Here is a 25,174-nt window from a genome sequence, read left to right as displayed (position 1 = left end):
TCATGAATATTCGCCGTCGTCAGGCCGGGAATCCTCGGTATAGAAAAAAAAATCAGCATCAGTTTCGTTTCCGATCTGTCTGTCTTAGTAGTAACCAATCACTGGTCTCTGGGTCATACTGCCCCCAGCCAATGACTGCCCTCTCCATAAGCCCCGCCTCTGGCAGCCATCCTCAGATTAGGTAGCACGTAAAGTGGCAGTATGACCAAGTGAAGAGCCGCAGAGGGGTAGGCGGAGGGTTCGCATGTAAATCCATGCCAGACCCATGCTGGAGAACAACAGTTACAGGTAAGTAACTTGTTCCTTCTCCAACATGGGGTCTGGCATGGATTCACATGCTCATGAATAAGAGAATACATAGCAGTACACACATGCACAACCACGGGAGGTGGCACCAGGCTCAACATTAAGCATCTCTTACCTCCTCACCAGGCTCACCTTGGGCGAACAGGTTGCGCAGCACTGCTTGGCCGACCCTGGACTCCTCCCTGGAGTCCCGATCGACGCAGTAGAATCTTGTGAAGGTGTGCGTCGACCTACACGTCGCAGCCCTGCAGATGTCCAGCAGGGGCACACCAGACAAGAGCGTCGTGGTAGCAGCGATCGCTCTGGTCGAATGGGCTCTCGGACGGCCGGGCAGCGGTCGGTTTGCCAACCGGTGACAGTGCATGATGCAGCCGGAGAGCCATCTGGAAATGGAAGTCTTCGAGAGAGCCTTCCCTTGACTCACAGACCCAAAGTTCACAAAGAGCTGTGACGTCTTCCGAAAACTCTTTGTGCGGTCCATGTAGAACTTCAGCGCTCTAGCTACATCCAGCGAGTGCAAAGTCCTCTCGGCCGGCGACGAAGGCGACGGGAAGAAAACTGGCAACACCAAGGGCTTGTTGAGGTGGAAGTCTGACGGCACCTTGGGCATAAAGGAGGGGTGCGTCCTCAGCACCACCCTCGTGTCATGAAAAGTCAAGTATGGAGGCTTGCAAGATAGGGGCTGGACCTCTCCCACTCGTCGTGCGGAGGTGATGGCCACGAGGAAAGCTGTCTTCCATGACAGGAACTTCAAAGACGCCGAATGCATAGGCTCGAATGCCCCCCCCCCCCCCCCAATGAGCCTGGTCAGCACCACATTAAGCTCCCACACCGGGGCAGGAGCCTTCAGCGGCGGGAATGATCGAATAGTCCCTTCATGAATTCTTTCACCAGGCAAGGAGAGCACAAGGATGCCCGTCCCGTAGTCCTGGTATATCGGGAGATTGCAGCCAGATGTATTTTGATGGAGGCGTGAGCCAGTCCAGCTTTGGCCAGCGACAGTAGGTACGGCAGTACTTGAGGGGCCGTAATCCGCAGAGGGTTAATCTTCTGTGCACAGCAGCAGACAGAGAACCTCTTCCATTTATGTCCGTAGCACTTGAGAGTTGAGGACGCCCTGGCCTTTGCAAGAACCTCTCTGCAGTCGGCCGGGATGTCGTACCCTCCAAACTCTAGTGCTGCAGGAGCCAGGCCTGAAAGTTCAGCGACTCCGGGTTGTGGTGAAGAATGGCACCTCCTTCTCTGGAGAGAAGGTCTGCGTCCGTCGGTAGCTTGACTGGTGGGGACGTTGACAAGTCCAGAAGGTCCGGGAACCAGATCTGTCTCGGCCACGCCGGTGCGACGAGGATCATCCTGCACCGGGACCTCTTGAGCTGGTTGATGAGCCGGACCAGCAACGGCAGCGGAGGGAATGCATAAAGTAATAGGCCGTCCCAGGGGAACGAGAAAGCATCGCCCATGCTCCTCGGCTGGGGGAACCTGCTGGCGAACCTCCGGCACTTGGAATTTCTTCGCCGTCGCTAAGAGATCGATTTGGGGGTTCGCCCCATCGTCGGAAGAGTCGATCCACTTGATCCTGGCGTAGTTCCCACTTGTGGCATGAGCGCAGCTCCCTGCTGAGTGAGTCGGCGATCGTGTTTTTTATTCCTGCCAGATGAAGAGGCACCAGAAACATCCCTTGGGCAACGGCCCAATGCCACAGATCCTGGGCTTCCTTGGATAGGGCCGGGGACCTGGTTCCGCCCTGCTTCCGGATGTAGAACATCGTAGTGGTGTTGTCGGTGAAGATCCTCACCACCTTGCCCTTGAGGGACGGAAGAAAGGACCTGAGGGCCCAGAACACTGCGCGGAGCTCCAAGATGTTGATGTGAAGTGACTTCTCCTGCGGGAGCCAAAGGCCTCTCCCGTGAAGATCTCCGGAGTGCGCTCGCCAAACTTCCAGGGAGGTGTCCGTCGTCACCGTCACCTGGTGAGCTGGGGTCTGAAAGTCCGTGCCCGCCGACAGATGGGAGCGGGTACCCCACCACCAGATCACCTGACGGAGCGTCTCGTTGAGGTATCCTGTCCTCGAAGCTGCCCGTCGATTGGACCCAGCGGGCGTCGAGGAACTCTTTAGGGGCACATCCGAAGCCTACAAAGGCCCACCAGATAAATGTAGGAGGACATCATCCCGAGGAGGGACTTGATATATCTTACCCTGGCCATGTCCGTGACCAGCAGACGCTGCACCTTGCCCAGAATGGTCCTGGTCCTTTCCTCCGAGGGCGAGGCCAGCCGCACCACTGTCAAGCTTGGCTCCCAGAAACAGGGCAACTTGCGACGGAACCAGGTGGGATCTCGGAAAGGATGCAGCGTCCTCTTATGCGGTGGACTTTCCGAAGGTCCTGGCTCCGGTTCCCCCGTCGGGTCTGGCTCAGGTACCTCGTCGGGGGGAGGGGCAACCTTGTCCTTATCTCCGAGCATAAGGACTGAATCGCTGACAAAATGGCCGCCGAAGTGTCCTGCGGCGCCGGAAACTACGGGCGCGAGGGCTCTTGAGGAGCCTCATCGGCGACACCGTCGCTCTAGTCATCGCCCTCGTCGGGATCCCTCCTGATAGGCTGGGCCTCTTCCACGACTTCGATGAGCTCTTCTTCAGAGGTCGTGTCCGTATCCACGATGGCCACCTGCCCCTCCCCCACCTTTTCCAACGAGGACTTTGTGGGGTTCTTCTCAATGGGCCTGAAAGACTACTCCCTCCGCGGTGGCAGGGAGACCCTGGGTCCGGAGGTCGCCTCCACTGGTGTAGCCTCCACAGGCTGAGCCAGGGCCGCGGCGACATCCTCAATCGAGGTCTTAGCAGGGTGAATTAAGGCCATCGTCACCTTCTGTAAGCCTGGGGCCTTCACCTTGGGGGGGGGGGGGCCCCCAAGCATCGCTCCCCCTCTGCCGGAATCTTCGAGATCGACCGGGGCCTCTCGGACTTCCTCTTACCCGAGCCAGAGCGTTGGCTTGTGGGTGATGGCGCCGGGGAGGATGCGCCCTGCCTGGCAGCCAAGGAGCCCGACCGTTCGGCGCTCCTGGTGCCCGCGGACTCGCGGTGCTTAGCCTTTTGTTGGGCCCCCATCGCCGGGGCGCCCTCATCGGACTTAGAAGACCGCTCCGACTTTTTTCTTCTCGCCCGACGGGCTCTTCCCCTTCCAGCCAGTTGGCAAGATGGAGGTGGCAATCCTTCATGGTCCGCTCCGACATGTTCCCACAAAACGCACAGTCCTTCTCCGTGTGTCTCGTCTTCATGGAGACAGTAGAGGCATAACAAATGAAGCTGGCATACAGGGCAGGTCCTGAATAGCTTCCCCGGCGTCGAGCTTCCTTTCTCCTTCCTGGGCCATGTCCGGGGTAGGCCTCAGAACTTCTGGAATCCTCCAAAAGCGTAACTCGACGAAATCTTCACCCTTGAGGGGCATAGAAAACTCTGAAACGGATCCCCATTGATCGGATGTAGAAACGGTGGAGCTTGAGGCTCTATTGAACCCAAAATGAGAAAAATCTCCTGAAAAAAGCGCGAAAACGCAGCAAAAGCTCGAGAGCTACAGCACGAGGACTCCCAACACTTGAACGTGCGGTAAAAAGCTGAGGATGGCTGCCAGAGGTGGGGCTTAAGGAGAGGGCAGTCATTGGCTGGGGGCAGTATGACCCAGAGACCAGTGATTGGTTACTACCAAGAAAGACAGATCAGAAACGAAACTGATAATGATTTTTTTCTACCGAGGATTCCCGGCCTGACGGGAATATTCCTGAGCATGTGAATCCATGCCACACCCCATGCTGGAGAAACCCAATTATCAAGATTTCTTTGGGAGAGTAAGAACATTTTTAGTAAGGACCAGAGGTGTTGTGGAATTGGCCTCTTGGAGAAACGCATGCTGAGGGAATTAACAACGTTGGGTGATACAACTCAGACAGGGAAGATCCCTCTTGAAGATCTGTAGAGCTTGAATTTGAGGCTCTCAAGGCGACACCCATGCTAATTTAGCCTCCCTAAAATGTTACATCCCTAGGCCTATTAGGAGGAGGATCCACCCTTGTTACAGCTAATCCGCCAATTGCCAAACGAACATCCTTCACATCAAATTGAACTGCTCCTGCTTAGTACAAGGGCAAGGGCATCATAGTTGTGACTGGATACGGTTTCCAACGAGGGTCCTTACTTAATCCAGGCCTTACCCAACCCAATCGGCAGACACATTTGAGACTTGAAAATACCAACTATAATATATATATATGCTTGCCATTTACTCGTTTGGAAGGACAAAAGACCACAAGTGTCCCACAAAATTCTGATGGCACCTAGATATTTTGGGTGCATGCGTGTGGTAGAGTTTCAATAACCAAACTAGTAGGTGACATGGAACTCAATAGTGCGGAAACATGGCATCACATTTCCAATCCCAGTTTACCCCATTATTTAGTAATCCCCAGAATTCTCCACGGGTACGGAGGAACTGGCCTTCAAAGTAAAACAAGCAGGATGCCGCAAATTGAAGGACCTCTTTGAGGGGTCAGCAATTGGAACCTTTCTAGAGTGTAAACAAATGTTTCTATTCAATGAAAGTGTGTCACCACTACTTTTTATTCAGACACTGGCATTCAACCCTGATAATAAGCAAGCGGCACTCAGACCCTCACACCTTATGAAACATTTTTAGCAACCAAACCGGGGGCCAGTTGGTCGATTTCATCCCTCTACAGGGAAGGGGGTCGGGAGCGGATTGGCTATATGTGGTCAAATGGGGGCATGCCAGTTGAAGGACCTGGGTATACCTACACAAGCTGATGAGCCATGCAGATCAGGGCAATGTGGTATAAAATAATGTTACCAGTGACACTATACAGCAGCAAGTGCAGATGAAGCGTACCTGCAGACATCCATGTGCTGGCGTGGATGTGGGCAAAGGGACGTTTGGTTGAACATATGGTGGAGTTATCTGAAAATACAAGCCTTTTGGGAGAAAATAAAAGTAAATTCAGGGAATATTTAATCTATCCACCCTAACATCCACAGTGGTTTGCCTCTTCAGGTTGTGGGATCCAGAGTTAACAGAAAGGGGCGGTAAGAAAAGCAATTGCTATGATGTTACTAGCAGCCTTCTTGTTAACCACCGAAAGATAGAACCGAGCAGAGGTACCCACAATCCATGACTAACAAAAATGGATGTTCTGCACAGTGAAAAGGTGTGCACATATCAATTGCAGGTAGCAGCACTGTAGAAGGGGAGTGGGCTCTTTTTGGTCCTTATACAAGTCAAGCCCAAAATATGAGTGAATCGCATATAAAAGAAATATAGGGGCACAAATAAGTACAACCAAACTTAGGGGTAGGCTGAAACTTTGTAAATGGGCCTTAAAGCATGCGTGGGTTAGCTTTATTAATATGCAACAAAGCTGCAGTGGCTGGTAACATCACAGGTCCGACAATCCCAGGTTGGCATGTTAAGAAGCAAACTATTTTTTTCAAGGTCAGATTAAAACCGACAGGTCCTGTTGACAGACAATGAGGGCATAACCATTTTAGAATTCAAAATGGTTTGCAAAACATGATTTTAGAAGGAGTCAAAACCGCAGCAATTTCAAATTGTCCCTTAGTAAGATTCTCCTGGGAAGAAGGTCAAAGAGTTCTTAATATGCAACATTTGTATAGCAGTAGGTTTGTGGTTCAAGCCTCTGATAGTGCCATGGTAGAGAGTGCTTCTCATGAGAACTTAGATGAGATGACCTGGACAGCAGAATAAAATTCTGCTGCTCTGAAATGTTCAATGAATGGTCATAATGTGGAAAGTGGGGGTTGGATTGCAACGTCACATTGTAATTAAGGGTGGTGTCGGAAGGTTTGTGGACCCAATTACAGAACATAATGTATATTCCCCAACCCTCCTGCGCCCCACCCCCCCCCCCCCCCAAAGTGTAAACTGTACAAGCGCCAATCAGCTTGGTGCGGGAGTTTTTTTCATGTTGAAAATGTACTAATGTTAATTAGCTCGAGTGTTGTAAAAGTTTTAGATTTGGGGGTGCTTCTTTGACAGCGCCTTTTCACAGAGTGCTCTTCCGTGAACTGTTAGAATATGGCTGTCCTAGTTGAGTCTGTGCCCGGAGTAAACCTGTGTTACTTCTTGCCTGCATACAGTGCTTTTGTCACTATTGTAATTTTTATTGGCGAATCCCGAGGAGACCCCCCCACACAACTGGATGCAGAAAATATGGGAATTTGTAGCACTTCCTTGCACTTGCCAGCTGAGTGGGTCGGACCAGAGGGATGAATGGTGAGGGAAACACTGAGGCTGCATAAAATTCCAGTGGCCGAATCAGGAGAGTCAAGGTCAATATTGAAGTGTGAGGAGGAGAAGTCTGGAGATGGCGACAAGAGAAGAGGTGACGTCAAACTCCGAAAGGAAGGAGACCGGACCATAGGTACTGTAGATGTGTGGTGAGAGTCAACGAGAGGGTTGGCGAGAAACCGAGCTGCAGACAAGGGATTCGAAGGGAGAGTTGCCTTCTCTGAATGGATCCCTGACACGATCATTCCCACTCTGCCTCCAACGGTTAGGCCTGGGCTTCGAGAGGATCTTCTAGCCATCAGGGAGGAGTGTCAAAAGCAGTGACAGAGCTGGCAGTGAGCCACGTCTCAGAGCAGGAACGTCAAAGTCTTCAAGAAGGAGACTGATGGAGTCATGTTTAACAGCAGAGCGAGAGTTAAGTAGCTAGGTGAAGCTAGCTGCCACCTTTGAAGGTCTTCCGAGGAGGGGTAGAGGGGTGTAGTATGCCCGTCGGTGGTGGTGAATGGGCAAGAGGGGCAGCAGACATGAGTGGCAGTAGAAGGGAGGAAGTTGATGAGACAGAAAATGCTTTAAGGAGGAGGAGTTTGCGTTCCCTGGGCCATGACAGTGCCATTCTGACATTAATGATGCACCTAAAGGATGAGAAGCATGCCATGAGTACTGCCCATCTGGTGTCACCATTAATGGGCAACGAAGAGAAAGGGGAGATGACAGGCCATGTGGGGAGTCCACAGGTCCGGATTAATGGGTTACATACATACTGCATCAGGACTACCAGATCCAGGACTATACCAGATACCCCTCTGCCATTTCTGAAAGAGGTCTTTAGTCCACCAATATGTCTGCAAGGTTGAAACGGTTGAACATTGAATAGACATTAGTAGCTGGCTGTAAATCTGCAGTACAACTGGTACTGTTCAAAATGTGAGGGGGTACAACTGTTTAATATCAGGTTATTGTGTTGCAGTAAACGTTTACATTGTGAAACAGAAAATTGCGTAAAAAGATAAGTTAAAAAAGAAATAGTACCACATCTCAGCAGTACTGCAAATCTGCCAGCTTACAGAGAAATCCCCCTTCAATGTTAAGCAGAATTCACAAAGGTCTACATATCCTCACTACGGACAGTGCCACAACCTCATATCCTCTTAAGGCAGAAAAGTAAAAATTGAGTGGTCAAAGAAAATGCACCATCAATTAACAGTCAAACTATGCCGTGGCTATTAAAGAGATCCAGAAGTAATTATTACAGTCAAGATATGGGATAGTGGAAACCTAAAAGACGGCGACATGCAACTCAAAACATTTCCCTACGATGGTGCATATAGCGCTGCAAACTGAACCCAATACTTACCAAGAACAATCTTTAGTTTCACCTGCTCTTCACCCTCTATACCTCTGCCCTAGGAGGACTTTGCATCCTTTGGCTTTCACAATCCCCTTTTTGCCAAGTACGCTGAAATATATTTATTAAATGGCAACAGGCTCCTGACTAATGTCCTCATACCTGTCATTTTCGGTAGTAAATGACAAAACATTTTCTTTATAGTGTAACACGATCACATCCTGAAAAAACTCATCAGGCTAATTAAACCTATTTGGTGTAATTTCATTTCTCCAAAGGAACGCATTCATATGGCCCAAATAATGCAACCTATAAAAATCAGCATTTGACCTCAGATCTAAAAAAAACATAACCACATGCTGAGCGATTCTAAAGTGCAACAATACATTAAAGTGCTTGTGATAAAAATGAAGCATCAATGCAAAAAAATATATAAAGGCAAAACTGCTGAAAATAATGTACACACTGAGAATGATAAAGTTGTAAGCAAGCTTCAGCTTCGTTCATGCAGGATTTAAAATTAACCAGGGAGTGAGTTACTACTACTCGCCATTTTTTCTAAAAGCATAATGACCTGGGTCCATGCCCTATAATCTCGTGGCTACGTCCCCAGTCAATGTGTGTGTGCACAAATTCCTAACTCCTCTATAACCGAGGAAGTTAGTGAGTCATTGCAGAGAAGTTTCGGCTGAATAAGCTTTCAAAACCACATTCTTCTGAGAACAACCTTCATGGATCAACCCTGCAAACAAACATGCGCACTTTTTAGCCAAAGTAGCTCTAGCTAAATATATAATACAATTATTAGACCGTGTGTGCGTGTGTATTTTGCTAAAACCAATAGAACAAATGACCTTATCTTATGCTCCAAAAGCCAGCACCAATGGGACCCTCATTCCAAGTCAAAGGGCAAGCTAGAGTAGCGATCCCCACCAGTTGACTTTAGAAAAAATCCCAAGACATAACACGAAGAAATATGGATAAATATGTGCTGCAAATAGGGAAACCCAACATGCCCAAGCCAATTCATTGGATCTATTAAGCAAGTACTAAGTCCGCCTGAACTTTAGCAAGGAAGAGTTCCCAAAACTCTTGCCACTGTACTCCGGTCAGCTCAGTCACCAGGACTGGTTTGACCGAATACTGGTCATTTAGAAAAATGAGAAGGCATGTGTAAGCCCACTTTCCTTGTATCTGACCTGACAACCCTTGAAAATCCCCACCCCCCAAATACCAGTTGCAGCGACTACCCGCACTAGTTTGTCTCACTTCAAAGTACTTGTAGCCATAACCAAGTCAGTAAAGGACTGCCCATTTCACGAACATGAATGTCTTTCCCTTTCGGTTTTGAATTGACCCAGTCGCGCTGAAAAGACCAGGCGGAGAAACATTATCAAGATCTCGTCACGTCGTCGAGGCAGCCACATTAAAAATGGTAAGGGGATAGACGACAGTACGAGGGCTCGGGGCTTTTGCAATAACGGGTGCGATTCCTCCCTAACCCCCGTAGCAATTACAAATGCTTCTGAATAAGTCCAGCCATGCTGAACGGCCCTCATCTCCGCAGTTATCTGTTTTCATGTAATACATGTTACTTTGTCTGGAGCTGTGCCAAACAAAGCAGACCTTAGCCGATAGTCTATTAGTGGCGCCCTCTTGGGTAGGAGCACACCTTAGAAATCATGCATCTTGTAATGGCTTGATATACTGCAGGAAAACACCAACATGTCCGACACACGCATCACGATTTCGAATTTGAAGATTCTAAAAACATTCTACGTCACCAGCCTGCAATATAGCAAGGAAACACTCGAAAATATATTACTCCTAGCACTGGGTGTTGTGCTCCCATTATCTTCGGGCACGCAGTAAACCAATAAGAGAAAAATCACTCCTTACTCAAAGGGGAGTTCCTCATTCAGCCCTTAAATATGAGTGCAAAGTTTAAAAATCCACCACCGTTCATTGTGGTTCAAAGTACTGACTGAATTCACTCGCATTCCCACTTTATCCAGTACCAACCACAGGATATCCTCCTGCGAGTGTTGAAACTCCACATAGTGGGAAGCCATTGGGGCACCAAGTTTCTGACACCTGATCTTGGCTCCAGGATTCTCTTTTGCACTGGTCTGCACGTTTGGCCCACATACTTCATTTGCACAGACACTGTATACAGTACACAACGTGCAAGGTTTTGCATTTCGAAAAGTGTCTCCATTTCCATGATAATCTCCTTTCCCGCCTTCACACAAGCCCTCTCGGAACAGATTACGACTGGCCCACTGAAATTTGTCACTGGAAGGCGCGTTGCTGCCTCACCCTGAACTCTCCCAAAAAATGGAAGTAATCTTTCTCTGAGCGTCTAATGCTATCCCTACCATCCCTTCTCCCTTTTGGCTCCCTCACGCAAGGCTTGCAATCTTGGGATTCTTTTTAGTGACCTACCACTGCATCTGCTACTTGTATTAACCTCACCATTTGGAAAATGTGTCCTTTTCTTACTCACTACTCTACAAAAACTTGAATCTCCACACTTGTGCTCAGCAAACTTTACTACTGCTCAAGCCTATTCCTTACCGTTCCTCTCTACTCGTTACTCCCCAAGTCTCAACTTTGCTACCTGTACCATCTGCAACATACCTGGGTCCTCTGCCACTTCTACCTACCAACATCATGCTGGTTGACTCTTGATGCATGCACAACCACTCTTCAAGTTTCTTCTAGTCTAGAAAGCCATCAATCGTCTTGCTCCTCATCTCGTTTCTTCCAATACTCTTCTGCATTACCTCACCATCCCATGCCCTCCCTGTTCCTCCTCTCGCTTACACTCTTGCCCCCAACTTGCCTCACACCACTAGAACATTGCCTATTAAATATCAAAGCCACCCCAACTGTGGAGCTCGTCAAAGCTCAGCTTACAATTCCTTAATTTGCTACAGAGGGAGCTCCGACGCCATCTTGATGTGTCCAGTGATGCTTAATGTAATTTTGCAGATTTAACTATTACTCAATAGTGTGAGGCATCTTCCCCCTTATGCTAATGTTAGCTTTGTACATTATACATTCATTTACTCGGGTGTTTTTTTGATTATATTTAACAGAAAAGTTCTATACATTTTCAGAGCAATTTGCAGAGAAACCTAATTTTTCACACAATTCTTTTTTGTTAAAATACAACAACAGAACGCAGTGGCATTTATCTCCAAGAGAACCATACAAAAACATTTAGTTTACATAAATGGCCGATACAAGGGTGTAAATGCAATCATGAACAAAAACATACCATTGCAACATAATTATACTTCCGTATAACTTGGCGAATTCTCTTCATCTCATCTTCCAGGTTGCATGCCCATACTTCACAAATTCTTTGACTATGGTCCACTGTGGCCGCTGGCATAGTTGGGGGCAGGTGTGATGCCACGCACAGAGTGGCCTACACAAGCAATGTGTATATTGCATAAGATCCGGTGTACGTCTCTCGTGTCTTTAACCTAAAACAATTACAAATAAACAGAAAGTTGGTGAGGTAAGCACATGTATGCATAATACACTTAAAGTGTGCATTAATGAAAGATTCACAAACCATTCAATTTATAAAATACATACTGCTACTTAAACATTTTAAATGTGCAAAGTGTAAGTTAATACCAAGAAATAACTGCAAGAAATGTTAATGATCTCGTGTATTACTGGAATCTTCCTCAATGGTAATTTTTTAGAACAAAACCGTGGAAAGTACGTCCTAAATGTCAACACTAGGTTTTGAATGGAATCATGCCAACTTACTAAATAACTTAAGAGGCAAGGAGGATGCGCCAACACAAAGCCATAGGAATACCTACTAAAAACACTTGCAACTTCCTCAGAAAGCTTATTTTGTTATGGTATTTCTAAATGCAGGTCAAACAAACTTGATTGGGCATTCATTCAAATTGGGTGCCAGTGAATAGTAAAACAATATTTGGGCCAGTACAAATCCAGAAGCTCCAGACAATTTTAAAAAGTATATTACTCACGGTTGATAGAAGAAAAATACTTCTAATACCAAGGGAGGTTTTCTAGGCAAGTGAACAGTTTACTGCTAAAGACATCTTTTTCTAATCTACATTACTTAACTTGCATGAATTACTAGGTACACAGAGGTATTTTTATCTTAAACAATCAGGCAGTAATATATAGGATAAAGTACCCCCTACCATATATTCTAAGGATTGCAAGTCACGAAGGAGTTTATTTAGGTCCATTACCAAATAGTAAAATGAGGCCCAAGGCAGAGTTCCTGTAGTAGTAATTTGCATAGCACCTTTATCCCATTAATATGGCCTCAATGCGCTTGTGGTGGGAATGCCCTCAGAGGACCCAAGTCAAAAGGTGTGGGAAATTGTGTGTAGGCTAGAATGGGTGTGCGCATTTGGCCGACATAAGGAGTTATGAGGGCTGGCCGGGCTCCAAAAGTGCAACCCATGAGGTCAGGCAAATAAATGGGTGCAGAGTGGGGAGGGTCGACCACATCGGGAGAATGTGGGATAGCTAGAAGAGTCGCTATGTGTCCAGCAAGTCCGAATTTTGCCGTAGTCACTGCATTCCAATACGTGCAGTGGGTAGCCGTGCCTGTGGACGAAGATAGTTGAAGAGTTACATGCATACGTACCTTGAGGCTCAGACGGAGCCATATCTGAAGTACTTTGATGTTTAAGTCATCTGTAGAGGCTACATTATCTCTTGAAGGAATAAACATGATGGCCGACTATATCTTCCAAGCATAAGACACAAGCTGTCTTCCTGGTATCCAAAAATATCTTCTGGGTGGATTTATCAGCAATCCACCATAAATCTTGGACAGCATCCTCTGGATGTGCAGCCAAGGCTGGGTTCTTTCAACTGGAAACCTGGTACTTATTGTGTGCCCTGGGCAGGCAATCCCAAGACATTTGAGTAATATACTGGCTACCCTCAAACTGTCAGGCGTTATATGCAGTGTGTGCGCACTCCAGGCTGTGAGGAGGCATGGTGGGCAGCTGTGCGCTAGTGTTCCTTGAGTGGTATGCAGAATGAGAGTAGGCGGGTCACCGCTACAGCAGCCGGCATCCACCTGTAGGTGTATGTACACGTGAACTTAGTGTTTTAATATGGGTGAGTGATGCATGCATATTATGCGTTGATGAGTGGTGGGGGGAAAGGATTTCAGGTCGTTGTGGGAAATGCCACGTTTCGAGAGTCTTTATGAAGGAGTGGATGTTGAAAATGCGGCAGATGGTGGTAGAGTTCCAGAGGGACGGGGCTTGGAAGGAGAACGAGGGGCCTCTCAATCTGGTGGAGTGACAATGGGGATAACCAGTAGAAGAGCAGAACCAGATCTGAGGGTTCTGGTTGGTCGATAGCGTGTGAGCTTATCCAGGAGGAATTCTGGCCCCGAGTTACGAAGGCTCGGTGAGTGACGCACAGAGCTTTAAAGGTAGTCCGATAGGAAGCCTGGTAGGGAGTACTCTTGGTGAGAGGGCACGGAGGAGACGGATGGCGGAATTTGGGATTATTTGGCGCTACATGACCTGGTAAAGTAAAGGGAGTTTCTATAGTCTATGCGGGAGAGGATGATGGCAAGGATTGCATAGAATGGACATGAAAGGTTCAGGAAGATCGCCCGAGGATGCGTAGGTGGAAGAGGCAGGTTCTGGACAGTTGATGTGGTGGGAGAGCATGGAACCAAGATATTTTTACAAAGGTGGATGTGGCACGAGCGGGTCATAGGGAGTGTGAATCCGGTTGGGGAAGGAGAGCATTTACCTCATTTTAGGACTTCCGTTTTGCCAGGTTTGAGGAGGTTGGTGGTTAACAGTTATCCATTGGTCGATTTCAGAGAGAAAGAAGGCGAGGTCAGAGCTTGGGAGCCTAGCTTCTTGGGGATATGCAGTTAATCTGGGCTTCAACCGCATAATTATAGCAGACAAGGTTAAGAAAGCAAATATTGATGAGAAAGAAACTCAAGTGCGCCAACCCTTATTTTTGAAATATTGGTTGGTGAGTCAATTGAGGAAATGATGCATTGAAACTTTGAGGTTCAAACAAAAATGAAAAAGTCCAATTTTATTTGTTGCAATTGAAGAAAAGTTTTCGTGTGTTACATCATACCTTTATTTTATGCTCCATTCAAATATACAAAGATTATGGATTTTGCCACAGTGTAGCTTGTAACGCAAACCAATACTTTCATGTAGCTTTTATAGCAGGTTAAGGCTGTTTCACCACACCTTATGCTGTATGCTCCATTCAAATAAACACAGAATGTGGGTTTTCCAGTGCAGCTTCATATGGCAAGTGATGCTCTATTGTAGCTTGTATAGAAAATTACACTCTCAACACGTGTTTCCCCATTGCTTGTGGCAATGATCAGGAGAGAAGGGTGTTCCTAGTTCTCATTTCTTTCAAAATAGGATTTCTTATTTTGTCCCGATAGGATTTCTATTGTACCTATTGGATTTACACTACCATACTAGCCTATGTCAAGTTGTGCCAAAGGTCAGTCCATATTCTGACTATAGGGTTAAGATGTGTGCCATAAGCGCCAGGATAGTGGTGTCCAGGTTATGAAAGCGGACGAGTGCAGGGAGGGAGCTAAGGTACATATTGACGAGGACGACGTCACAGGGAGGCTCCGTGCACGACCCCTTTTGGAACTGGAAGAGCGAGGGAGGAGAAAGGAGGGTGTATAATCTGCGAGTGCTTCCAGATGAAGGAAGCAATCTATGTTACAGCAGATTCTTTGATCCCTAAAGAGTGGAGCCTGTCTGCAAGTATGGTGCGGTGTGGTCAATTATGTCGAAGGCGGCCAACAGATCGAGGAGGATAAGCGCAGCACGATTGGGCTAGGTCAAGAAGGTTGTTGGTTTTTGTTATGAGCACAGCTCTTTGTACACAGTGCAGTCGAAGAGCTTGGCAACAAAGTGGGTTTTAAAAATAGGGTGGGGTAGAGAGGGTTTGAGAGGCTTCTGGGAAGAGACCCAAGAGAGGAACCTGTTAATGAATGGCTGTGCAATGCTGGCTATACACATTGTCGGTCGGATGTTCTTAACAGGGGTGTGGGGGAGGGAGGCCCCTCTCCTCCCCAGTGAGCCTGAAGGTCAGCTTTGTGCTAGAAGTTTGAGAAACTTCAGATGGGAGATTGGGGTAAAAGACCAAGACTGGCATAGAGGGAGGACTAGTGCTGGGACTTGGTGGTGCATAGGATGGAACAGTGTGTCAACAGCTATATTGTGTACACGGACGCATAGTGTCGCAGAGTGATTAGTAGTTAGAAGGGGGAAGAGCAGTGATTCTGTGCCGTTCCTGGCTAGGATTATTGGAGTTGCAAATACGGTTCCCATAGGTTTTTTGGTTTTTCTAATTTCAGACCAGTAGGCCCTGGTCAGTCTTGCAAGAGAGGTTTTGTTATGGGGTTGGGGTGCAAAGATTGCTGTAAGGGCGGTGCTTGATGGTTGAGAGATTTGAGGTGGGCTGTGTAGCACTTGGGGTTGGGGCCCGGTCTCTGGTAGGTAGGTATCAGAGCGAGGGGGATAAGGGCGCTGAAGAGCCAGTGATCAAAAAGTTCAATTGAAGAAGGACCTTCAAGTAGTGAGTGCTGTAAGTGATCTGGCTAGATCGGGGTTAATGTGACTTTGTTCCAAAGAGCAATGGGAGGGAAGGCTAGTGTGATAGAAGCGGGAGGATGGGTAGGTCGGGGGGGGGAGATCACAGAGTGATCAGTCAAGATAAGAGGGTGGGGGGGCAGGATGGCCATCAGATGTGTGGAGCTAAAAACAGCGTCAACGGTGTGTCTTGCAGGTGGGTAGGGCAAGTTGGGTCAAGTGGAGGGCTTCTAGGTATCGCCGGAGGGTATGGGTCATGGGGTTGGAGAGGGTGTCAAACTAAACTAAACTGAAATCCACTAATATGGTGAAAGATGGATGCTGAACTAAGGTGCCCAGTGTAAGGGAGAATTCTCTGTATAGGCTAATTTCCCAAACCTAGTGAGTCCCCCAGCAGCTTTGCTGGATTTTTGGGATTTATATTTTTCTCCTGCTAAGAGTGAGACTCTTTTCCTCCCACTCTTAGACATGATTAGAGGTGTTCCTTTGACTTTGTATGTCTTTTATGGGCTATGGGGTCCTTTTCCCCATAGGGCTTCATGTGTTTTTGGTATGTGGGTTACACAGCACCCTCCGTGCCGTAACCCAGGGGTGTCGTAGCAACCCCCCCACCCAACATAGACTACATACCCTGGGACTGACTACTGTCTCCCAGGAGATGTAAAGTCACCATTGGCTTTACTAGTCTCAAATTGTGAACAGAACCAGTACAAACCATCCTATTGTGGACGTACTGGTCGGGGCAATTCGATTGCCTTGGGGTCTGTTGTTCGAGGGGGCACTGTCCAGTCCCCCCGACCGAGTTTTGGCTGGTGGCAGTGGATACTACTTTATATTCGACCGCAAATATATTCCTATGGGATTTTCCCATTGTTTGAGGCCACCACTTTTTAATATAGCTTTGAACATACCGCCGGTTTATTAAATTAATATAAATTCACTGGTTGGTATTTTTTGCCGGAACTTGGTTCCAAAATGGCGTTTGTGTTCGCTTCTGTGACTCCAACCCAAGTCGAGCCCTTTGTTCCACTTTTTGGTGGGCTTCTCCACAGAAGCCTCCAAAGTGGTGCAACTCTGTCTGGGTACTACAGAGGGTGTGGAGGGGGGGTTTAGGCACCCTGGACTGAGTTGCCTCGGCAACTCAAGTCGCACTCTTGTGTGATTGGCCCAAGTGGTGAGCCGCCCGGCTCACCACTTAGCATGTTTGAGTGACAGCTAGGCTGAATGAATGGGGGTTTTCTGCATAAAAGCAGGGCTTTGGGGACTGGAACTTCAGAAGTAGCCACAGGACCTAAGGAATCCGAGGAGAGAGAAGCCGAGCCGACCTGCAACGACGACACCACCGGTGGAGCCCTGCTGAACCGTCTCACCACTTTTCCCGACGACAGAGGAGATCTCCAGTCCGGAGAGGCTTCTTCCTTTGACTGGTGGGGATAACCAGTTTGCCTGTCTTTTCGCCTTCCTGGACCATCTCGTGGCCGCCTTGCCCGTGCCAAGCACCCCAGCACCCGGAATACCACGGCTTACCACTACCGCGATGAAATGAACAAGTTACTTACCTGTAACTGTTCTCCAGCATGGGTCTGGCATGGATTCACATGCTCATGAATATTCCCCGTCATCAGGCTGGGAATCCTCGGTAAAGAAAAAAACAGTATCAGTTTCGTTTCTGATCTGTCTTTCGTAGTAGTAACCAATCACTGATCTCTGAGTCATACTGACCACAGCCAATGACTACTCTACCTAAGCCCCGCCTCTGGCAGCCATCTTCAGATTTGGTAGCACGTGAAGTGGCAGTATGACCAAGTGAAGAGCTGCAGAGGGGTAGGCGGGAGGGTTCGCATGTGAATCCATGCCAGACCCATGCTGGAGAACAACAATTACAGGTAAGTAACTTGTTCCTTCTCCAGCATGGGCTCTGGCATGGATTCACATGCTCATGAATAAAGAATACATAGCAGTACACACATGCACAACCACGGGAGGTGGCAAAGGCTCAACATTAAGCATTACATCAAACTCAACATTAAGCAAATCTTACCTCCTCCCCAGGCTCACCTTAGGCGAACAGGTTGCGCAGCACTGCTTGGATGACCCTGGACTCCTCCCTGGAATCCCGATCGACGCAGTAGAATTTCGTGAAGGTGTGCGTCGACCTCCACGTAGCAGCCCTGCAGATGTCCAGCAAGGGCACACCAGATAGGAATGCCGTGGTAGCTGCGATCGCTCTGGTGGAATGGGCCCTCGGACGGCCAGGCAGCGGTCGGGTTGCCAACCAATGACAGTACATGATACAGCCGGGAGCCATCTGGAAATGCAAGCCTTCGATAGAGCCTTCCCCTGATTGACAGGTCCAAAGTTCACAAAGAGTTGTGACGTCTTCCGAGAACACTTCGTGCGGTCCACGTAGAACTTCAGCACTCTAGCCACATCCAGCGAGTGCAAAGTCCTTTCAGCCGGCGACGAAGGCGACGGGAAGAAAACAGGCAACACCAAGGGTTCGTTGAGGTGGAAGTCCGACGGCACCTTGGGCATGAAGGAGGGGTGCGTCCTGAGCACTACCCTCATGTCGTGAAAAGTCAAGTACGGGGCCTTGCAGGAAAGGGCCTGGATCTCTCCCACCCGTCGTGCGGAGGTGATGGCCACAAGAAACGCTGTTTTCCACGACAAGAACTTCAACGGAGTCGAGTGCAGAGGCTCGAACGGAGGTCCCATGAGCTTGGTCAGCACCACGTTGAGCTCCAACGCCGGGGCCGGAGCCGTCACCGGCGGGAACGATCTGAACAGTCCCTTCATGAACTTTTTCACCAGACGATGAGACCACAAAGACGTCCGCCCCGTGGTTCTGGTGTATCAGGAGATCGCAGCAAGATGAATCTTGATGGACGCATGCGCCAGTCCAGCCTTGGCCAGCGTCAGTAGGTACGGCAGTACTTGGGGAGCCGTAATCCGTAGAGGGTCAATCTTCTGTGCGTGGCACCAGACAGAGAACCTCTTCCATTTGTGTCCGTAGCATTTAAGAGTTGAGGACGCCCTGGCCTTTGCAAGAACCTCTCTGCAGTCGGCCGGTATGTCGTATCCTCCAAACTAACGCTGCAGGAGCAAGGCCTGCAAATTCAGCGACTTCGGGTCGTGATGGAGGATGGCGCCTCCTTCCCTGGAGAGCAGATCCGCGTCCACTGGCAGCTTGATTGACGGGGACGCTGACAAGTCCAGAAGGTCCGGGAACCATATCTGCCTCGGCCACGCAGGTGCGACGAGGATCATCCTGCACCGGGACCTCTTGAGCTGGTTGATGAGCCGGATCAGCAATGGCAATGGAGGGAACGCGTATAGGAACAGGCCCTCCCAGGGGAACGAGAAAGCATCGCCCATGCTCCTCGGCTGGGGAAACCTGCTGGCGAACCTCTGGCACTTGTCGTCGCCGTCGCGAACAGATCGATCTGGGGTGTGCCCCACCGTCGGAAGAGGCGGTCCACTAGATCCTGTCGTAGTTCCCACTCGTGGCACGAGCGCAACTCCCTGCTGAGTGAGTCGGCGATGGTGTTTATCCCTGCCAGGATGAAACGGCACCAGAAACATCCTTTGGGCGACGGCCCAATGCCACAGATTCTGCGCCTCCCTGGACAGGGCTGGGGACCTGGTTCCGCCCTGTTTCCTGATGTAGAACATGGTGGTGGTGTTGTCGGTGAAGATCCACCACCTTGCCCTTGAGGGACGGAAGGAAGGACCTGAGGGCCCAAAACACTGCACGGAGCTCCAGGACGTTGATATGGAGGGCCTTCTCCGTCAGGAGCCAAAGGCCTCTTGCGTGCAGATTCTCGGTGTGCGCTCCCCACACTTCCAGGGAGGCATCCGTGGTCACTGTCTCCTGGTGGCCGGGGGTCTGGAAGTCCATGCCCGCTGTCAGATGTGCGCGGGTGCCCCACCACCGGATCGCTCGTCGGAAACTCTCGTCGAGTGTGATCCTCTCCTCGAAGCTGCCCGTCGTCTGGATCCAGCGCGCGTCCAGGAACTCCTGCAACGGGCGCATCCGGAGCCTGCACAGGGGGATGAGGTAGATGCAAGAAGACATCATTCCGAGGAGGGACTTGATGGACCTCACTCTGGCCGCGTCCGCAACCAGCATCCGCTGCACCTTGCCCAAAATGGTCCTCGTCCTTTCCTCCGACGGGGAGGCCAAAAGCGACACCGTCGAGCTTCGCTCCCAGAAACAGTGCGTCCTGCGCGGGCAACAGGTGGGACTTGGCGTAGTTTACGGAGAATCCCAGGTCCGTGAGAAGTTGGACGGTCCTTGCCGTGTGCTCCACGGCGAGCTCCCTCGTCTTGGCTCGGATGAGCCAGTCGTCCAGGTAGGGGTAGACGTGGATCCCCTCTCGGCGCAGCTGCGCCGCCACCGGTGCGAGGCACTTGGTGAACACCCTGGGTGCCGACCTTAGTCCGAAGGGAAGGGCTCTGAACTGATAGTGACGCCCTTGGACCACGAACCTGAGAAATTTTCGGTGTCCCTTTAGGATGGGAATATGGAAGTAGGAATCCTCCAAATCCAACGACGACAGGAAATCGCCCTCCTCCAGCTGACCCAGGACGTGTTGGAGGGTAACCATCCGGAACTTCTGTGCCTTGATGAATTTGTTCAGTCGTCGTAGGTCCAGGATGGGACGCCATCCTCCCATCTTCTTCTTCACGAGGAAGTATCTTGAGTAAACTCTGGAGCCCCGAAGCCTCTTTGGGACGAGCTCGATGGCGCCCTTCCTGAGCATCGCCTTTACCTCCAAGAGAAGTTAAGGGACGTGAAGTTCTTTCCTGGCCACAAGGGGGACGCCGGGGCACTTTCTTTGAAACTCGAGCGCATGACCCTGGGCTAGGGCGTCCAGCACCCAACGTTTGGTGGAGATGGACTCCCACACGCTGACGAAGCTCGCCAGCCGGCCTCCCACCGGGGTGCTTCGGTGGGGGCCCGACCCCATGGCCGGTTCAGTCCTGCTTCGACGAGGCTTTGCCGCCTTGACCTCCTTGGCGATGACGGCGGGGTCCGCCTGACTTGCCTCGTCCCCTGTAAGCTTCCTGCGACGATGATCGGGCCGCTTAACGGTAGGTGGAAAATCCGCCGCCGGAACCTTTGGAGGCACCCTTGCCTCCGCCGCTCCGAAAGGGCGGCCGCCGTTGCTGGAGAATCGACGCCACCTCACCTTCCTGCAAGATCTCTAGGGCATCCGCCCTCTTGTCGTCCGGTAGGAAGTCCAGCAGGGGGGCCAGTTTGTACCACAGCTCCCTGTCGTAGCGGGCTACGATAGCCCAGGCGTTGGCCGCTTTAATCGTCGTCGCTGCAGACGAGATGACCCTGCGTCCCATCGTATCCAATTTCTTTCCCTCGCCGTCTGGCGGGGAAGTCGACGTGGAGGCCGCACCCCCCCACCCCGCTTTCTTCCTGGCTGCCGCGGAGACGACGGAGTCCGGGGTCGGCTGTGCCCGGAGGCACAAGGGGGCCGCGTCCGGGACCCGGTACTTCTTCTCGTACCGATACCTTCTAGCCGGCGTCGTGGATGGGTTCTTGAGGAGGGCGAGGCCCTCATCCCAAATATCGTCCAGTAGAGGCACGGAGAGGACCGTCTTCCTCTTGGCCTCGCGCCGTTGATAAAGGAAACCTTCCTTCTCCTCCGGGCAGAGCTGGAAGAGCTTGGATGCCCTGGCGATCCTGGAGTGAAACGATCCAATCTCGTCGGGCGGGGAAGCCCGGGTGGGAGGTGACGACGGCAGATTCTCGTCGTAAACCTCGTCGTCCGTACCAGTCGCGGCCGTGTCAGTCCCCGTATCATCCCCCACAAGTCGGGGAGGAGGGCTGAACAGGGCGCGATGGCTGAAAAGGAGGTGGAGGGTGAATCATCCTTCTCTTAGGGGGAGGGCTCCCAGAAAGGCCTGGCTCCGGGTCCCCCGTCGGGAGTGGTTCCTCCGCTGGTGGGAACGGCAGTCTCGTCCTTATCTCCGAGCAGAAGGCCTGTATAGCCAACAAAATGGCCGCCGAGTTGTCTTGCGGCGCTGGTTGAGGGGAGCCCGACGGGCAGTCAGGGGCCCCGTCGGCACCCTCGACGATATTGTCGTCTCCTACGTCGGGATCCCTCCCGACGGGATGGTCTTCTCCCACGCCAATGCCGTGGCTTAAGACCTCGATCAGCTCTTCCTCAGAGGTTGAGGCCGAATCCACAACGACCTCCTGCCCCCCCTTTTTCTTCTCCGTCGGAGGTTTCACGGGGGTCCTATCGATGGGCATAAAAGAGGACTCCCTCCGCGGTGGCAGGGAGACTGAGCCCCAAGGTGGCCACCACTGGTGCAGCCTCCACAGGCTGAGCCAGGGCCGCCGCGACTGTCTCGATAGAGGCCTTGGCCGGATGGATTAAGGCTTTCACCACCTTAGGTGCGCTCACCGCCTTCTCCTTGGGGGGGGGGGGGGAACACTGCCTCGCTCTCCCTCCGATGGGGCCTTCGAGCTCGACCGGGGCCTCTCCAGGAGCTTCGCCGGGTGCTCGGCCTTCCTCTTACCCGAACCAGAGCGTTGGCTCGTGGTTGATGGTGCCGGAGAGGATGCGCCCTGCCTGGCGCCCGTAGAGCCCGACCGTTCGGCGCTCCCGGTGCCAGCGGACTTGCGGTGCTTGGCCTCGTGTTGGACCCCGTCGCCGGGGCATCCTCAAAGGTCTTAGAAGACCGCTCGGATTTCTTCCTCTTCTTCTCGCCTGACTGGCTCTTCCCTTCCAGCCAGTTGGCGAGACGTTGATGGCGGTCCTTCATGGTCCGCTCCGACATATTGCCGCATAACGCACAGTCCTTCTCCACGTGTGTCTTGTCCTCATGTAGGCAGTAAAGACAAAAGGAGTGTTCGTCCTCCTTAAAGACATTCTGAAGCTGGCATCCAGGGCAGACCCTGAACAGCTTTCCGGGCGTCGAGCTTGCCTTCTCCTGGGCCATGTCCGAGATGGGCCTGAGAAACTTCGAGTCCTCCAAAAGCGTAGCTCGACGAAATCTTCACCCTTGAGGGGCGTAGACGAATCCGACACGGGTCCCCGTTGATCGGATGAAGAATCGGTGGAGCTTGAGGCTCTTTTTGACCGAAAAATCGAAGTTTTGAGAAAAAACGTGAAAAAAATAGCACTAACGCTCGAGAGCAATAGCATGAGGATCCCAACACTTGAACGTGCGGAAAAAATCTGAAGATGGCTGCCAGAGGCGGGGCTTAGGTAGAGGGCAGTCATTGGCTGTGGTCAGTATGACGCAGAGATCAGTGATTGGTTACTACTACGAAAGACAGATCAGAAACGAAACTGATACTGGTTTTTTCTTTACCGAGGATTACCAGCCTGACGACGGGGAATATTCATGAGCATGTGAATCCATGCCAGACCCCATGCTGGAGAAAGGGTGGTACCTTGTAATCTGTAAACTCTGCGGCTGGTTTCTTCCCTGGCAGTGCAACGACCTTCAGCTTTCCTCCACGTCGAGACCTCCTCTTCCTCTGGACGAAACACCGACTTGCACCCGTTGCCAGGAACAACTGCCCCCGCTGGAGACTTCTTCCCACTTTCAGGTACTGTGTCCCACCTGGCTTCCCTTGCGACAGATTGTTCGGGGTGACAGTAAATCCTCGACTTTCTAACCTCGGTTAGCCTAGGACCTGTTAACTATCTTTTCCTGACTCAATCTTTTGGGAACTTTCTACAAAGACTCTTTGGGCATAACCCCACTGTGTGATCCTGGACACATTTCGCTTACTCTCTCCAAGAGTGGGCCTGGCATTTGAACTTCCTTGCTCTCCAGTAGACTGCCTAAACCTGCCTCTGTGGTTCTTTTAAAAGTATTGAAATTTGTGTGCTTCATAACTCTGCCTTTTTCCCTCCCTTTTTAAATAACTTATTATAGTGCCATCTTATGCTAAGCGCTCACCTCTGTCTGAAAATAAGTGGTGTTTCTCATTAAGACTTGTCTAATAAGTAATTAGGGTTGTATATATATAATAGTGACTGTGTTGAATTTACTTACCTCTTGTGTGCTAGTGTAATTTACAAGTTTAGAAGTGTGTCTTTAAATAAATGATATACTTTTACACCAAAGCTCTGGTCAGTGTTTGCTTGTGCTACTGTATCTCTGTACCTATTGTGTATACTCTATATACTGCCTAACTCATCTTGAGAGAAGTCTGACTGCTCAGCCACAGCTACCAGGTAAATCTGGGTGGTACAGACTGCTACCAATTGGGTTTGCTGCCAACCACCTGTAGTCCTAAATCTTTTGCAGTGGTCCCTAAGGGAACTGCACAGGTTTCTGCCTAAACCCATCAAGGCATCGCTAAGGGAGTCTGCAAACTTCCTGTTATAGCCATGGGGTCTGTAAAGGAGTATGAAGATGTGGGTGGCAGATGGGGAGAGTTGCATCTTTACTAGCAGTGATTTGCAGTCCTACTATTTGCAATCAGAGCTGCAGGGAAGATTATCCTAGAGTAGGACTGAGGTGGGGTTTGTGGAGGATGGCTAGTCCTCAACCTCTGCTGGATCTATTCTGTACCATCAGGGTGTACCCTGGGGAGGGAGGGATTGTGTGCGATGGCTTGGTAGTCGGAGAACAATGTGCGATAGAAATGATGTCCCGGTTTTCATCAGAGATACATTTGCAGATGTTATATTTGTTTTTGGAGACCAGCCTGGCTTTCATGACTATGCAAGAAAGCAGGTTCGGTTTCTGGAGGAAGGATGTGCGTGAGATAAAAGGGGGTTGGCATGTGAAGTGGTGGAGGAGGGAGGCGATTGGGAGGGTCTGACCGGGTTTTGTTCGAGAGGTATGTTGGTATAAGACTGGAGGGTACAGGGGTGGCAGTGGAGAGATGAGGGGTTTCAGAAGAAGGCTGGTAGGTCTTGGGGGGTGGTGGAGAGGAGAAGAACGCTAGAACCGGATTGGGAATGGGAGGAGAGTGTTGGAGGCAAAGAGTGGGATCTCGGGTGGAGAACGGGTGAGGAATGAGGATGGGACGTCCTGAGGTGAATGAGACCAGTGCCCTTTGAGGGAAGTTTGGGGTGGTGGGGGGGATGCCAAGGGAGTGAGTAGGGCAAGTGTGGGGGTGATGTTGAAATGGGTGTATTGGCCAGGGCGGCTCTTGATGAGCTTATGGATGGGAAGTGAGTTGGTGCGGGGGAGGTTGTATGGATGAAGTGGGTAGGGGAGTTTAGTGGGGGGATGGTGGGGGTGAAGAGGAGGGAAGGCTAAGGGGTAGGCGTTCAATGCTTAAACGCCAGAGTGCAGCTCTGTTCTGGAGGTGTGAGATCTGCATGCAGGGATGGTAACAGGGCAGGTGGGAGGGGGTAGGGAGGTCGGCGCGGCAGATGAGCATTTAAGTGGGTATGGTGCCGAGGCAGCTGCGTGAAGGAGGGGGGTCAGGGAGGGTTGAAGGGGGGTGGTGTTGGCTCAGTGGGGCATTCTATTGGTTTCAAAGCATGAGCAGTGCGCCTGGAGAGCCATCCCAAACTCAAAATGCCAAACAGCGCTTAAAAGGAGGACCAAATTTAAACATGAACATTGCCCAGGGCTTGTCCAAGTTCAAA

General features: G+C 50.5%; 1 protein-coding gene across 4 annotated transcripts in view; it reads right to left on the bottom strand.

Moving 5' to 3' along the window:
* The window catches only part of CNOT7 (CCR4-NOT transcription complex subunit 7), an 834,016-nt gene that overhangs the window by 657,073 nt on the left and 151,769 nt on the right, over positions 1 to 25,174 (bottom strand). For all 4 annotated transcript variants that reach the window (XM_069631580.1, XM_069631581.1, XM_069631583.1 and 1 more), the window contains one exon: positions 11,249 to 11,459. In XM_069631580.1, coding sequence (XP_069487681.1) covers positions 11,249 to 11,365 — 117 coding nt within the window. In that variant the 5' untranslated portion in view covers positions 11,366 to 11,459. The remainder of the gene's footprint in view (positions 1 to 11,248; positions 11,460 to 25,174) is intronic.

Source organism: Ambystoma mexicanum, chromosome 6q (assembly GCF_040938575.1).
Source record: "Ambystoma mexicanum isolate Mex_15411 chromosome 6q, UKY_AmexF1_1, whole genome shotgun sequence".
In the NCBI taxonomy this organism is placed as follows: domain Eukaryota; kingdom Metazoa; phylum Chordata; class Amphibia; order Caudata; family Ambystomatidae; genus Ambystoma; species Ambystoma mexicanum.
This window is presented reverse-complemented; position numbering and strand designations above follow the sequence as displayed.